We start from the raw sequence: 12,980 nt of genomic DNA on the forward strand, positions 1-12,980 counted from the left end.
CAAGCTGCTCAATTTCATAATGTAATAACATTTGTGTAATAAGCAAAGAGCTTGAAACATTCATAAAAGCAACTCCATTGCCTGCTTACCTCATTGCTCAACCAAAACTGTTCAAAAATTCCAGATGAATGGGATAGGGGCCGCTTCGCGGCCCAGGTGCCCAGTAAAATCTAAACACTAAGACTAGAGATGCCAACTTGCTCCGGACAGCGAATAAATATTTTCGTGTGGTAGTTTATTAATGTATGATTCTTGGTTTAAAAAGTTCAATTTATTAGGTTTTTATCCACCACTATTTCTAAATAATTCGAAAGGTTATACGATTCGCTACTTTGTGTTACTTTAGATGTGCTATACCGTCTAAAAAATAAGCAAAATTAGATAATTATTTGCAAATTTTAGTTTACAGTTGTTTAACGTTTTTTAAATAATTATGGCTCGTTCGGAGTAGTTGGCATGTCTGCTATTGCAAAGATCATACCTTTCATTCTTCCCGAGAATGGATTTTTCCATAGTTGGTGTAGAAGGACAATTACAGTAAAACAATCTTTCTCAGAAATATATTCATACTATGACCAAGATGAAATTCGCTATGGTATAGTCCATTATAATTTCACATATTTATTTTAATTATTAATATGTTGTGGTACTCAAACTCATTTATAATTATTATTGTAATTCAATAAATTTAATGGAATAATACGAGTTTTGCTACCACTTTAAATATGAAAATAAAAACTTCCGTCAAAACCGGAAGAGTTGGCAGCTACGCAACTTGCTCCGCTTAGTATTTTCTTAAAATATCTTAACTTTAGATGCTTTTAGTTTAGTATTTTCCATTATAAGTAATTTTTCTACCACTACATATTAAAATTTCGACGTATGATATAAAATACAACTTTCTTATTTCATGATGACTCTTTTAAAGAATGGGCTAAAGTTAATTTACCTTCAGAACTTTAATTTACCTTCAGAAGTATTTTATTGTTCGTGTTTAGAATATATTAAACTAAATTCAAATGAAATTTTGAAGATAATTTTTGTAAAAATGAAAATTCAGACGAAGCAAAAAATTATTAAAAATACTATTCTTTTTAATCATTTAATACCTTGTGCAATGTTTATTAATCCAACAGTTGAAAACGAAAATTGCTTAACACTAATTGATTTTCAATTTTGCAATATTTTTATTAATATTTCAGTCTATTATCAATTTTCTTAATCTAAAAGGAATCACATTTCACTCACAAAAATAAAAATCAATTGTTTCTCAAATGTTCATTTGTATTTTTGAATTTTAACGAAATTTTACCGAGCAAAATATTTTTTAAAATTTGTTTTACCTTCCGATTTTTAATAACAGAAAGATTATTTAGTGAAAGGATTATGTTAGTCCAGATTTCAAAAGTCTTATGTTTCTTGATTTCAATATGCATTTACTTCTCCAATAGAAAATTTTAATTTTTAATTTAATTTATTAAAAAGCATTCCTATTGTATGTTGCATCCTATTGATTTTTTTAAAAAATTTACTAAAAATTATCTCATAAATTATGTAAAATATTGCTTCTCAAAGAAAAAAATTTAAACGTATTATTAGACTTATTACATCTTTGATTATGTGAAAAAATTTCAGAAGTTATTATATAAAACATAGTGCCATTTTAGATTTTGAAAGTGATGACTTTTCTAATACTTCCTTATTCAATTAATTTTCCAACATAAAATGCTCCTTTTTGAAGCTTAGGCTATATTAAAATGATTTTAAATTATTTTGAATATCATTTAAATTTCTGATTTTTATCTAAATTATAATTATCTATTTTATTAAAGAGGAAAAACATATAATGTATATAAATCAATTAAAAAGCATAACTATTTTGAATAAGCGGGCGGAAATAATTTTTTTAAATTATATTCAATTTTAAAATTGACTTTATATGATAAAATTAGAATTCAAGCAATTTTTTTATTATTCATTGGAAATATAAAGCAAAGCCTAAAGTAGCGAATAAAGATAAATACTTTTTTAAAAAGTGAGTATGAAAAAAGAGATAATAAACTCAAATGTCGAGTATCAGTCATTGATTTGTTCTTTTTTTTCACTGAAACATGAACCACAGTTATAAGATTTCCTAGTCATACAAAACATCTTAAATTCAATTATCTCTCAGCACTTGGTTTAATTATCTTAAATGTTCATTCAATTATCTTGCTAAATCTTGTTCAATTATCAACTAAGGCTCTTCTAAATTTCAGAAAAATATTAATTAAAATTAAGTACTTCAATTAAAGTAATTTGAATTTCATATTTAAATTCATGCTCACAACTTAAATATAATCTGTTCGAATACCATATCTTCAAACCATTCACGAATAAGATATCATGAACAACAATCCAACCATTCTTAAAGATACTCTTATAATTGTTAATTATTAAAAGTATACAAACGTCATGAGAAAACAATACTATTAATTAAATTTTATTCAATAATTATAAAAGTTGAAAACGATTTTTGAAAGAATAAGCAAGAAAATAATAATTTCAAATTGCAAACTCTTAAAATAGAGAAGTTCTATTGTACTTATTTATGATTTTCAAAATACTTGGTAATTAATTTTCAAAGATTTAGAGCCACAAAAGCGTATTTTTTTCCTGATAATCTCAAGTTATTCTTTTCAAATTACTTCCTTAAAAACTTTTAATGATATTCTGTCGCAATAATTTCTAAATCTCTCTTTTAAAAACTAAATTTTTCTTTTGCTGATAATTATTCCCATAAACATTCAATAACTTATTCCAGCCAATTTTAAGGTGAAATTTTTTACATGATATATTCCTTTAAGTTCAACCATTTTCTTTTTCTATTAATACAATAAAGAGAATGTAGGTTTTTTAATAACTAAATTGAGTATTTTTATTATCATAGTATTTCCTAAGTTATTATTGCAACATGAAAATGTAAATAAATATATTTCACATAATTACTGTTGCGAAAAGGCAACGAAATTGGTTTTTCAATTATCTTTTCATTATTTCATTAATTTTCATCATGATATATATTTCATTATCAATGCAGCTTTTCCTAAGTTATTATTGCAACATAAAAAAATAAATATATATATTTCAAATAAATACTGTTACGAAAGGGTAACTAAATTGATAATAGATTTTTTTTCAGTATCATAGCACTTTCTAAGTTATTACTGTAACATAAAAATATGAATAAATATATTTTAAATAATTACTGATGCGAAAGGTATCAAAATTGGGTTTTTCATTAACGTAGCATTTCCTATGTTATTAGTGAAACATAAACAGATAAATAAATATATTTTAAAAAAATTACTATTGCGAGAGCGAAATTTTCTGTGGCTGGTATAAAAAGTAAACAGAGAAAAAAATTCTAATATAGTTACCATATTGTATAATAATAACATTTCTGGTAAAAAAATATATATTATTAAATAAAACATTAATATGAGGTGTTTAAACCCTTCATTTGGTAGTTTTCCTGTTCATTCTCATATAGCAGGGGTGGCGAACCTTCATACACCAACGCGCCACTTTTTCTAAAAAACTGTTTAATGATGTCATAGACGTGCCGTCAAGTAATTTTGACTTCGTGATTATTGGGAAAATAATAATACTAAATGCTATCAACTCAAAACTATTTACATTGAAGAAAAAAAATACATTTTGCAATGTCTCAGTTATAGGCGTAATTCAACTTAAAGTAACATCAGTGTGACTTCTGTTGCTGCAGATTAGATGACAAATAACTTATATTAGGTTGTAAGATGTTAGTTTAAGCAAGACTGTTAATTTTTTTTGCTAGTTACTTATTGTTAACTTGTTTTTTATGGTTATTAATTGTTTTTTTAGCATTAATTGTTAATTTTTTTATTAATATTTGTTTATTATTTTGTTTGTTTTTGTGATTTTTAATTTAATTGTTACATATGCTTCATAATGTAATAACATTTGTGTAATAACAATTCATAGTGCAATAACAATTGCGATCGGTGGGGTGCCCAAAATATTGTATCACGTGCCATAAATGGCACGCGTGCCATTGGTTCGCCATCCCTGTCATATAGTAACGATTAACCGGGAATGCTATTTTTCAAAATCACAGTTCTTTTTACCACTCTGTTAGTGAAAAATATAAAGCGGAAAAGTAAATTTAACCGAATAAACGGTTTTTTAACATGCTCTAAGGTATGATGAAATTACCGGAATTTATTGCATTTACCAAATTTTATAACATTTTATAAAATCATTACCAAAGCGCTTCGGTAAAAATTACCTTTTGGTGTTCTCATTGAGCCAGAAACACGGTAAACTTTACCATATCCTGGTAGTTTTGACCATGTTTTTTTCTCAGTGTACCTTTATAGAAAAGTGGTAAAGCATTTATTAGGATGTTAATTTCATATTTATTAGGATGTTAATTAATTTAATCCTCCACTTAACCCTTTCAAAGGCAGTGGTAAGTATACTTCCCGCCACTTTTTTACCACTTTTTATTTTGGTTTCCATTTGTTAATAACTTCAACTTTCTTGAAGTGCATTAGAATAAAATTGGTAACCATTTGTTAGTTTAAAAAAATATATAAAAGTTATAAAATACATTATTCCTTTTGAAGTTAGTAGCATTTATAAAATTTATTTTATAAATAAAGAAAAATAAAAGTCAATAAGCTCCTAATAGGTCGTGTTAAATATATTTACCACCAAAAAAATCCGCATTTTTATAAACTAAACGAGTTTTTTTTTTCGTATATCAATAACTATTCTTAAAGCAATTTCAATTCCAAAAATACTTTAATTTATCTTTACTAGGAATAAATGGCCCATTAAAAGGTTAATTTTTAAATATAGTTTTTAAAATATTGCAGATAAATAGTTTCAGGTCGATACTCAGATTTATATCATATTTATAGATTATGGTAAGCACGAATGTTGTGTTTATCCAATATATGTTTGGCAAAGTAAATAATTGAGTTTTCAATCTTTATTTTCTTTCAGTAAAGGTGAATAGGAAACGTAAAGGATTTAAACTACGTTTAATCAAAACTGTATTTAAGACTGTATCAGAACTATAACTGTAACATTCATTGTATTACAAATCCTCATAAAATATATTTTTTTCCAAACAGTCCATTTAAACTGATGAAATGTAGCAAAATAAGTAAAATTTTTAATTATTTTTCGATCAAACAATAAATATCTTACCATTTGATTGATTTTGATTATTTTAATAACTATTCAGCACATTTTCATTTTTATTAAATTACAAAAGCTGAAAATTGTTTGGCTAAAACGAATATAATTTATGTTAGTATGAGCATCCTACGGATTATAATTAGATTTCCAGAGTTCTTAGGCATTAATAGTTTTAATAATTTATTTATTTTTATTTTATGATTGAGTGTATGAATTCAGAAAATAAATAAAATATAAAAACTTAAAATAATAGAAAAGAAATTCAAAAAAACTTCGTTACACACTTAAATATTAACATTATTACTAACTTGCTTTAAAACTGAAAGAAAAAATACATCTTTTTCAGTTTTGCGGGAACTATAAGCTAAAAAGTGAAAAGGGGAACTATAAACGCAAAAGTTGATCTTAAAAATAGAATTAAATGATAAATAGGGCCCATGGGTCACTGGGCCTCGGTCTAGGAGGTCGTGGTTTCGATCCCCGCAGGCCAAAGTGTAGTAAATGGTCACTGATGCACGTTAAATCTGTCGAGTCTCAAAGTCCTCCATGTTCCCATAACAAATCAATACCTCTGGGGGTACTGATCCAGGAGTTTCCTTGTCTTTTGGATTGGTTCAAAATTACAAGCCTACGGAGTTTAACATTCGTAGTCGTAAACCCAAAATTGAGTTCACTGTTCAACGACGGTTATAAAATAAAATAAAATAAAATAAAATAAAGTGCACTTTTAGAGTCACGATCGCTCAGTGGGGAAAGCACTAAACTGACATTGTAAAGTGCAGGGGTGCGAACACCAGTGGTGACTTGAAATTCACCCAGCTTCCTATAGATGAATATCAGCTTGTCTGGGAAGTTGATGCGACCGGTGCGCAGTGCTGACCACCTGGCCACAATCATGGCGTTAGTCACAAAATTATAGAGCCTTAATTTCCCTGACCCCCCGGCCCACAACAGGCTGTCGCGGGATGCTATATTTTACTTAAACTGTACTTATAAGAACATTAAGCGAAAAAATATAATTATCTTTTTTTTTCTGTGTAAAAAACAGCCATTCTAATAGTTGTTTAAGAATAAAGGAAAAATGTGGTTAATTGTTTCGTAAAATATAGAGGGAAAGTTTTTAAACTATGATATGAAAAATCAAAAGTTAACAATAACTTACGAAACATTGCATCTTGGTCCTTTGACGCAGAAATTTTATTTAATATATTTTTTATACTTTTTCGTTATTTTGTGTTAATTTAAGTCAAAATAAGTGAAAAATATTTCGTTTAGCATTTTAATAATTTATGGTTATGAAATAATGCAAGAAACACCGCTGTCTTTTATTGCTTTAAACGTGAAATCTTCAATACAAAATTTTTTTTGTTTAATATTTACACATATATTAAAGAGAAACAGTTATTCGTAATTTAAATTTCTTTCAATTCAATTATTGATATATTTTTCAATAGGAATGAAAAAAAATCAAACAACTTTTTTTGGATTTTATATTTTAGTGCAAATATAATTCCGAGAATCTAACAAATTTTTTTGGTAAATATTAGACTGTTTTTTATTATTGAAAAATACCAGAATATATTTTTGCTTATAATTAGACCGTCAGAAAAAATACACAAAAAAAAAGAGACACCGGTATCGCATCTGCGTCAAACGGTTTAAAAAAAAGGGAGGAAAAATGTGGATAACATTTTTATAAATCTTCGAACGAAAGTTTCTGATTTGTAACAAGAAAATTAAAAATTAACAGTATTTTGCGAAACATTGTACCTTAATAGCTTTTGAACGTTTAGTCATGCATTAAAATAATTTTTTAAAAAAATCCCAGTTATTTTTAAGTAATTTTTAGTTTATTTTTTAATTAATTTATTTAATACAACAGTTGAAAAAGGAAATAAACAAAAACTTCATAAAATAGCATTAAAACTAAAAGTAAATTATAAATTTAGTCATAAAAAAAAGTTGTTTGCTCTCAATATCTATAACTCCTTTTTATAAAAAGAAACGCTTAAAAGCTAAACACTACATTACAGTCAGCTACAACCGCATCATAAGATCATTTTCTTAAGATACATCTATTGGGACTCCTCCTAACACCCATCCTCATCCTTTGATAACAAAAAAAGAACACAGGGATGAGTTGATGTAAAGAAGGCGGAGTTGAGATGTCACTCAAGTGCCGCCTTCTGGAATCTCTATTGGTGGAAGATCTTTTTAATGAAATACTTTTCAACTTGAGCATCTGTCAACACTCTGTACCGAATACATCTCCGCACCTCATTCACCCAGTCAACAAATAAGGCGTCAAAGACAACGACACTTACAATATACTTAACCAATATTCTCAAGAATGTTTTCAAAGATTTAGAATCAACATCCATTGGATTAGCCACAAATAAAAACGTCCAGTTAAAAAAGTTTTGGAATAAACACTCTTGGATTACTTTTGAAAAGTTGAATGATCTGCTCAGAATGAATGTTTTGAGTTGATATTTTTTGTGTGTTTTGTATTTTAAAGTAAACCAAAATGGTTGATTTTGGAGCAGCGCAATACGGAGACAATACAAAACGGTTTACAGTTAGTCATTTGTTGGATTTGCCGAGAAATGGTTGTTGTTTTATGCAGGATCAACCTCAACCTCTTCCTCAACAATTAGATATTGAGGATGGTGACAGGACAGAAGGTAGGTATATTTAACCTCTTAACAAATAACTATTTTATGCCCTAGAAATTTAGAAATACAACAAATCTGTTTAAGATTCTGGGTAATTAAATATAAAAGTAGTTTTTTTAATATATATAGGTTGGTATATTTAATCACTCAGCAAAAGGTAACCTCTTAACAAATAACAATGAATTGTCCTAGAAATTTAGAAATACAACAATAAAATTTATACACCAATAAAATTTATAAATTTTTGGGTAATTAAATTTTAAAAAAATAGTTTTTCTTGAAAAAAAAAATATTTAACTTCTTAGGAGAAGGTAAGAAGATTTAACCTCTTAACAAATAACTATGTTATGTCCAAGAAGTTTAGAAATAAAAAAACCTTTATAAGTTTCTGCTTTTTTAAGTACAAAAGTAATTTTTAAAATGTATTACTAATATAAAAACTGTTTTAGGCCTGTGAGTTTATTTAAAAATATTTTTTTAACAAAATTAAACAGAGATGCTAAGAATAGAACAAATATTTATAATATTTTTCTGGATAATTAAATGTAATAGCAAAAGCTTTCAAATTTAAGACAATTGGTGAAAATAATGCACATAGAATAGTAATAAAAACAAAGATGAACATATTTTTTGACGAAATATGTATAAAAAAATAATAAATTAAAAAAAAACTTTTCTAAAAATTTTACTAAAATAGTTTTAAGAAATGCTTTAAGTGGAGATACATTAAAAAATGATTCATATAATTATATACAACTATAATTACAATCGAATTGTAATTACAGTTGCATACATAGTTGGTTTAATATAGTTATATACTAATTGAAATTACAATCAAAATACTTTTAAGAATACTTTTCAAGTTTAAAAAAAAGCAAGTTTAATAAAAACTTTACTACAGCAAAACTTTACTACAGTTAAACTTTTTACTACAGCAAAAGGAGAAAAATTTTCAGATAAATAAATATAGATATTATGATGTGATAAAACATTTTAACAATTATTAAATGAACAATTTAAAAATTAAAAATTAATTAATTAATATTGTGTAACATTTGCATGACAGAAATTGAGGAAATGATTTTCAAGAAAAAATGTCAACTTTTTCAATTATACAGATGTCTTATTTGTACGAACTTTTCATGATAGCTGAATATGATATTATATTTATTTATCTGTTTCTGTAAGGATTAATGCGTTTGGGTGTCTGTATACAGTAGGCTAAACCCTCTGAACATATAAAAAGCCAATAATCCTTTGTAATTTTTTCAGAAACGAAAAACCTGATAATTCAATCATTTCATTATTCAAAATTATTTTGAAGGAATAAGACATTACGCTTCTCTATAATATATTTATAACATAAGTATATAATATATTAATATTCCTTATAATATATCCCTATAATATTCCTATATTATATTAATAACATAACACAAGTAGTAGTCAAAAGTAAAAAATATCAAATTACAATTGTCAAATTTCACAAATGTCCAAGCACCTTTTTTCATAAAATTACTTTATACACTGAGAAAAAAGTATGGTTATAACTAGCAGAATATGGTAAAATTTGCTGTATTTCGGGTTCCATGAGAACGTCAAGAAGCCCAGTAGTTCTTACCGAAGAGCTCTGGCAACGATTTTGGTAAAATTTTCTATAAAATATAATTTTAATGTGATAAAATTTGGTAAATGTGGTAAATTTTGGTAATTTTGTCAGGATACATTAACGCATGACATAAAGAAAATTTATTAGATTAAATTAGGGTTTTAATTTGTATTCTTTACCATATGGGCGGAAATAAGAACTATAGTTTTGAAAACCAGAATTTTCAGTAAACCGTTATGATACGAACGGAAGAATTACAAAAAGAATGGTTTAAATACCGTTTATTTTGGTTTATTAATCAAAAATATATTTTTTTACCGAAATCGTTCTTGACATACAGTACGGTAATATTTACTCAAACCTTAAAAAATTCATTACATTATTTGACTTGAAACTTCACTAATCGTTATCATTTTACCACTTGTTATCGTACACTTAGATAAAAAAAAATTATAGACGAAACTACCAGAATATGGTAAAATTTACTGTGTTTCTGGCTCTATGGGAAAACCAGAAAGTTCGATATTTTTTGCCGAAGCGTTTTGGTAATGATTTTGATAAAATTAATAATAAAATGTGGTTGTATTATCTGTGATAAAATTTGATAAATGTGGTAAAATTCAGTTATTTTTTCTTAATACCTTAGAGCATGGCATAAAGACGATTTATTCGGTTAAACTTACTTTTTTTGTATTTTTTTCTAAATGCGCGGTAATGAAAACTATAACTTATCTTTGAAAACCAGAATGTCATGTAAACTATTACCATAAGAAAGGAAAATTTATCAAATGAATTGTTTAAATACCGTATATTTTATTTTATTTTTTTTTGTTTTATCTTTAAAAATAACCCGAAAACGTCATTAGCATACAGTAAGGGAATTTTAACAGAATTTTTTTCTTCCTGTAGCCATGCAATGGATACGATGATGCATTTCAGTTTTAGAATTTTGTTTCATCTGTACCATGCGAGCAAATCTTGGTATCAATTTCAAATTTTAGACAGGATTATATTTCAAATGCTAATCTTTGTATTAAATTCCCAAGTTTGAACTTTGAGATTCATAGTTTTAATGCATACGTGTATTTCACGAATTCCAATCTTTAAAATGGCAATTTCAATATTATTTTAGAAGCAGTAACATTTTAGAGAGAAATCTAACAAACAACGAGTTTATATTAGTTTATGTGACTAAATTTCAACGTTATGAAACGAATTTTATTTCAAAAATAAACACCATACACAGAGAAAAAAAATCCTGTTAAAATTACCGTACTGTTTGGTGATTGGTTATATTACATGCGGTAAGATTTGGTAAATATGGTAAAATTTAGTTTTTTTCATGATACCTTAGAGCATGGCATAAAAAGCATTCTTTCGGTTAAATTTACTTGTCTGTTTTGTATTTTTTTTCTAAATGCGCGGTAATGAGAACTGCAAATTTGAAAATCATTATTTCTTGCAAACCATTAACATAAGAACGGAAAAATTATTGAATGAATTTTTTAAGTACCGTATATTTTGTTTTATTAACCAGAATTATGTTGTTGTTTTTTTACACCAAAAGCGTAATAACAAACACTTAGTGTAACTATACAATGGTTACGATAACATTTTTAAATTTCCTCTCGTTTGTTTGTGGAAACTAGTTTTAAGATTCTGTTTCATTTGTACACTATGTACAAATCTTAGTATCAATTTCAAATTTTAGGTAAGATCATGTTTCAAATGCTGATCTTTGCATTTGCGCAAACATTTTAGTTTAAATTTCTCGCCTTCCTAGTCCTTTCGCATTCTTAGTCACGTCTTTAAGGTTGTATCTTTACTTTAAATGAGAAAACATTTTACAAATCGGCTAATTTAGGCGAGAGAAGAGAAACTAAATTCCTAAGTTTTCAGTGCGAGATTTATAGTTTTAACACACAGATGTGTTACATGAACACCGATCTTTTAAATGGTAAATTCAACTTTATATTTGAGGCCGTGACACTTCAGAAAGAAATTTAACAAACAACGAGTTTATAACATTTAACGTAACTAAAATTTTAACTTTCTAAAAGCCAATTTAGAATTTAACTTCAAAAATTTACAAAGAGAATTTACATAGAGGAAAAAATCCAACTAAAATTACCGTACTGTATAGTAATGACATTTCTGGTTAAATGAACCATAATTGTGATCAATGAAACCAAAATATATGGTATTTAAACCATTCATGTAGTAAAATCATAAAATCGAAAGTTTGATGAGAATTAAAATTTAATGAATGCGAATTTGTAAAATAATTTTTATAGTAAGTTGTTTGCAACTCAGCAATAATCTATTAAGTATTTGTATAGCTAAGTGAGGTCAGAAGAAAAAGCATGTTTTAGTTCTCAATGAACTGCAAGGAAGAATTTCTCAAAATTGAGTGAAAATGTGTCAAAACAGCTCCGAAACAAATATAATCAAATGAAAAAAACGTGTACTCATTTTTGTGTATAGTGACATGCTCAAAGCAGCATATACTTTTTTTAGCTAAAAATGTGCTGTTTTGAGCATGTCACTAAACTCAACAATAAACAAATGAGGTATTTTGACACATTTTTGTTCTTTTTTAAGAAACCTTTTAACATTTTACATGATGCACAGAATTGGCATATAATTTTTTCTTTTTTTTTTAAACATCGATTCCATTTTTAAACAATGATTTTATAATATAAAGAACATTGTTTGCCAGATTTAAAATACAGAAAGGATAATGATTTTAAAAATTGTCTTTATTGTAAGTAGAAACTTGATTAATATATTTTTAAAGAAAAACCTTTCACATTATTAACATTAATTAAAATAATGTTTACATTTAACAACTGTAGCTAAGAATTCACTTGTAAGTAATTTGATTATTTGTCATTTAATATTGTAAAACAAACTGCGTTTTAAATCATGTTGAAAAATGAATCGAAATTTGAATTAATAACTTTTTTACCTTAACCCTCAATTCTTTAAATTTTAATTCTTAACACTTAATCCTTTTACATTTTTATATAAAAGCTGCAAATTAAAATCTTAAGGTTTTCGAAACGAAATGTTTATTATATTATATGCTATTATATGCTTCCAGAAAAAGAGTTAGAACTATAGCAAGTTTAACAATTATATCATTAATAAAAATGAAATCATATGAAATATTGCAATGCGATACAATTTATTTTGAGATCAAGAGTTATATAATTCTTATTTGATAATTTTAAAGTTTTTTGAAAATAATAAATTAAAAATCTGAGATTTTTTATGGGCATTCTTACAAAATGTCACCTTCTCCACTTAAATTAATAAATAAATAAAATGAAATTCAAATTTTTTAATATTGTCTAAAAACTATTTTCTTAGTTTAAATTTTTGTCAAGACAGTACTTTCTTGACACAAAAAAGTACTTTCTTGAAAGTACTTACTTTCGTTTTAGAACTAGCTTAATTTTTTTTGC

The 12,980-nt window shown here is 26.2% G+C and overlaps 1 protein-coding gene across 1 annotated transcript in view; it reads left to right on the plus strand.

Moving 5' to 3' along the window:
* Nucleotides 1-7,453: 7,453 nt before the first annotated feature.
* Nucleotides 7,454-12,980, plus strand: part of LOC107440225 (paired mesoderm homeobox protein 2) — a 28,628-nt gene continuing 23,101 nt past the window's right edge. Inside the window, exon 1 of the mRNA XM_016053084.3 lies at nucleotides 7,454-7,913. Within this exon, the coding sequence (XP_015908570.1) occupies nucleotides 7,757-7,913 (157 nt within the window). The 5' untranslated portion in view covers nucleotides 7,454-7,756. The remainder of the gene's footprint in view (nucleotides 7,914-12,980) is intronic.

This window comes from Parasteatoda tepidariorum, chromosome X2, assembly GCF_043381705.1.
Source record: "Parasteatoda tepidariorum isolate YZ-2023 chromosome X2, CAS_Ptep_4.0, whole genome shotgun sequence".
Taxonomy (NCBI): domain Eukaryota; kingdom Metazoa; phylum Arthropoda; class Arachnida; order Araneae; family Theridiidae; genus Parasteatoda; species Parasteatoda tepidariorum.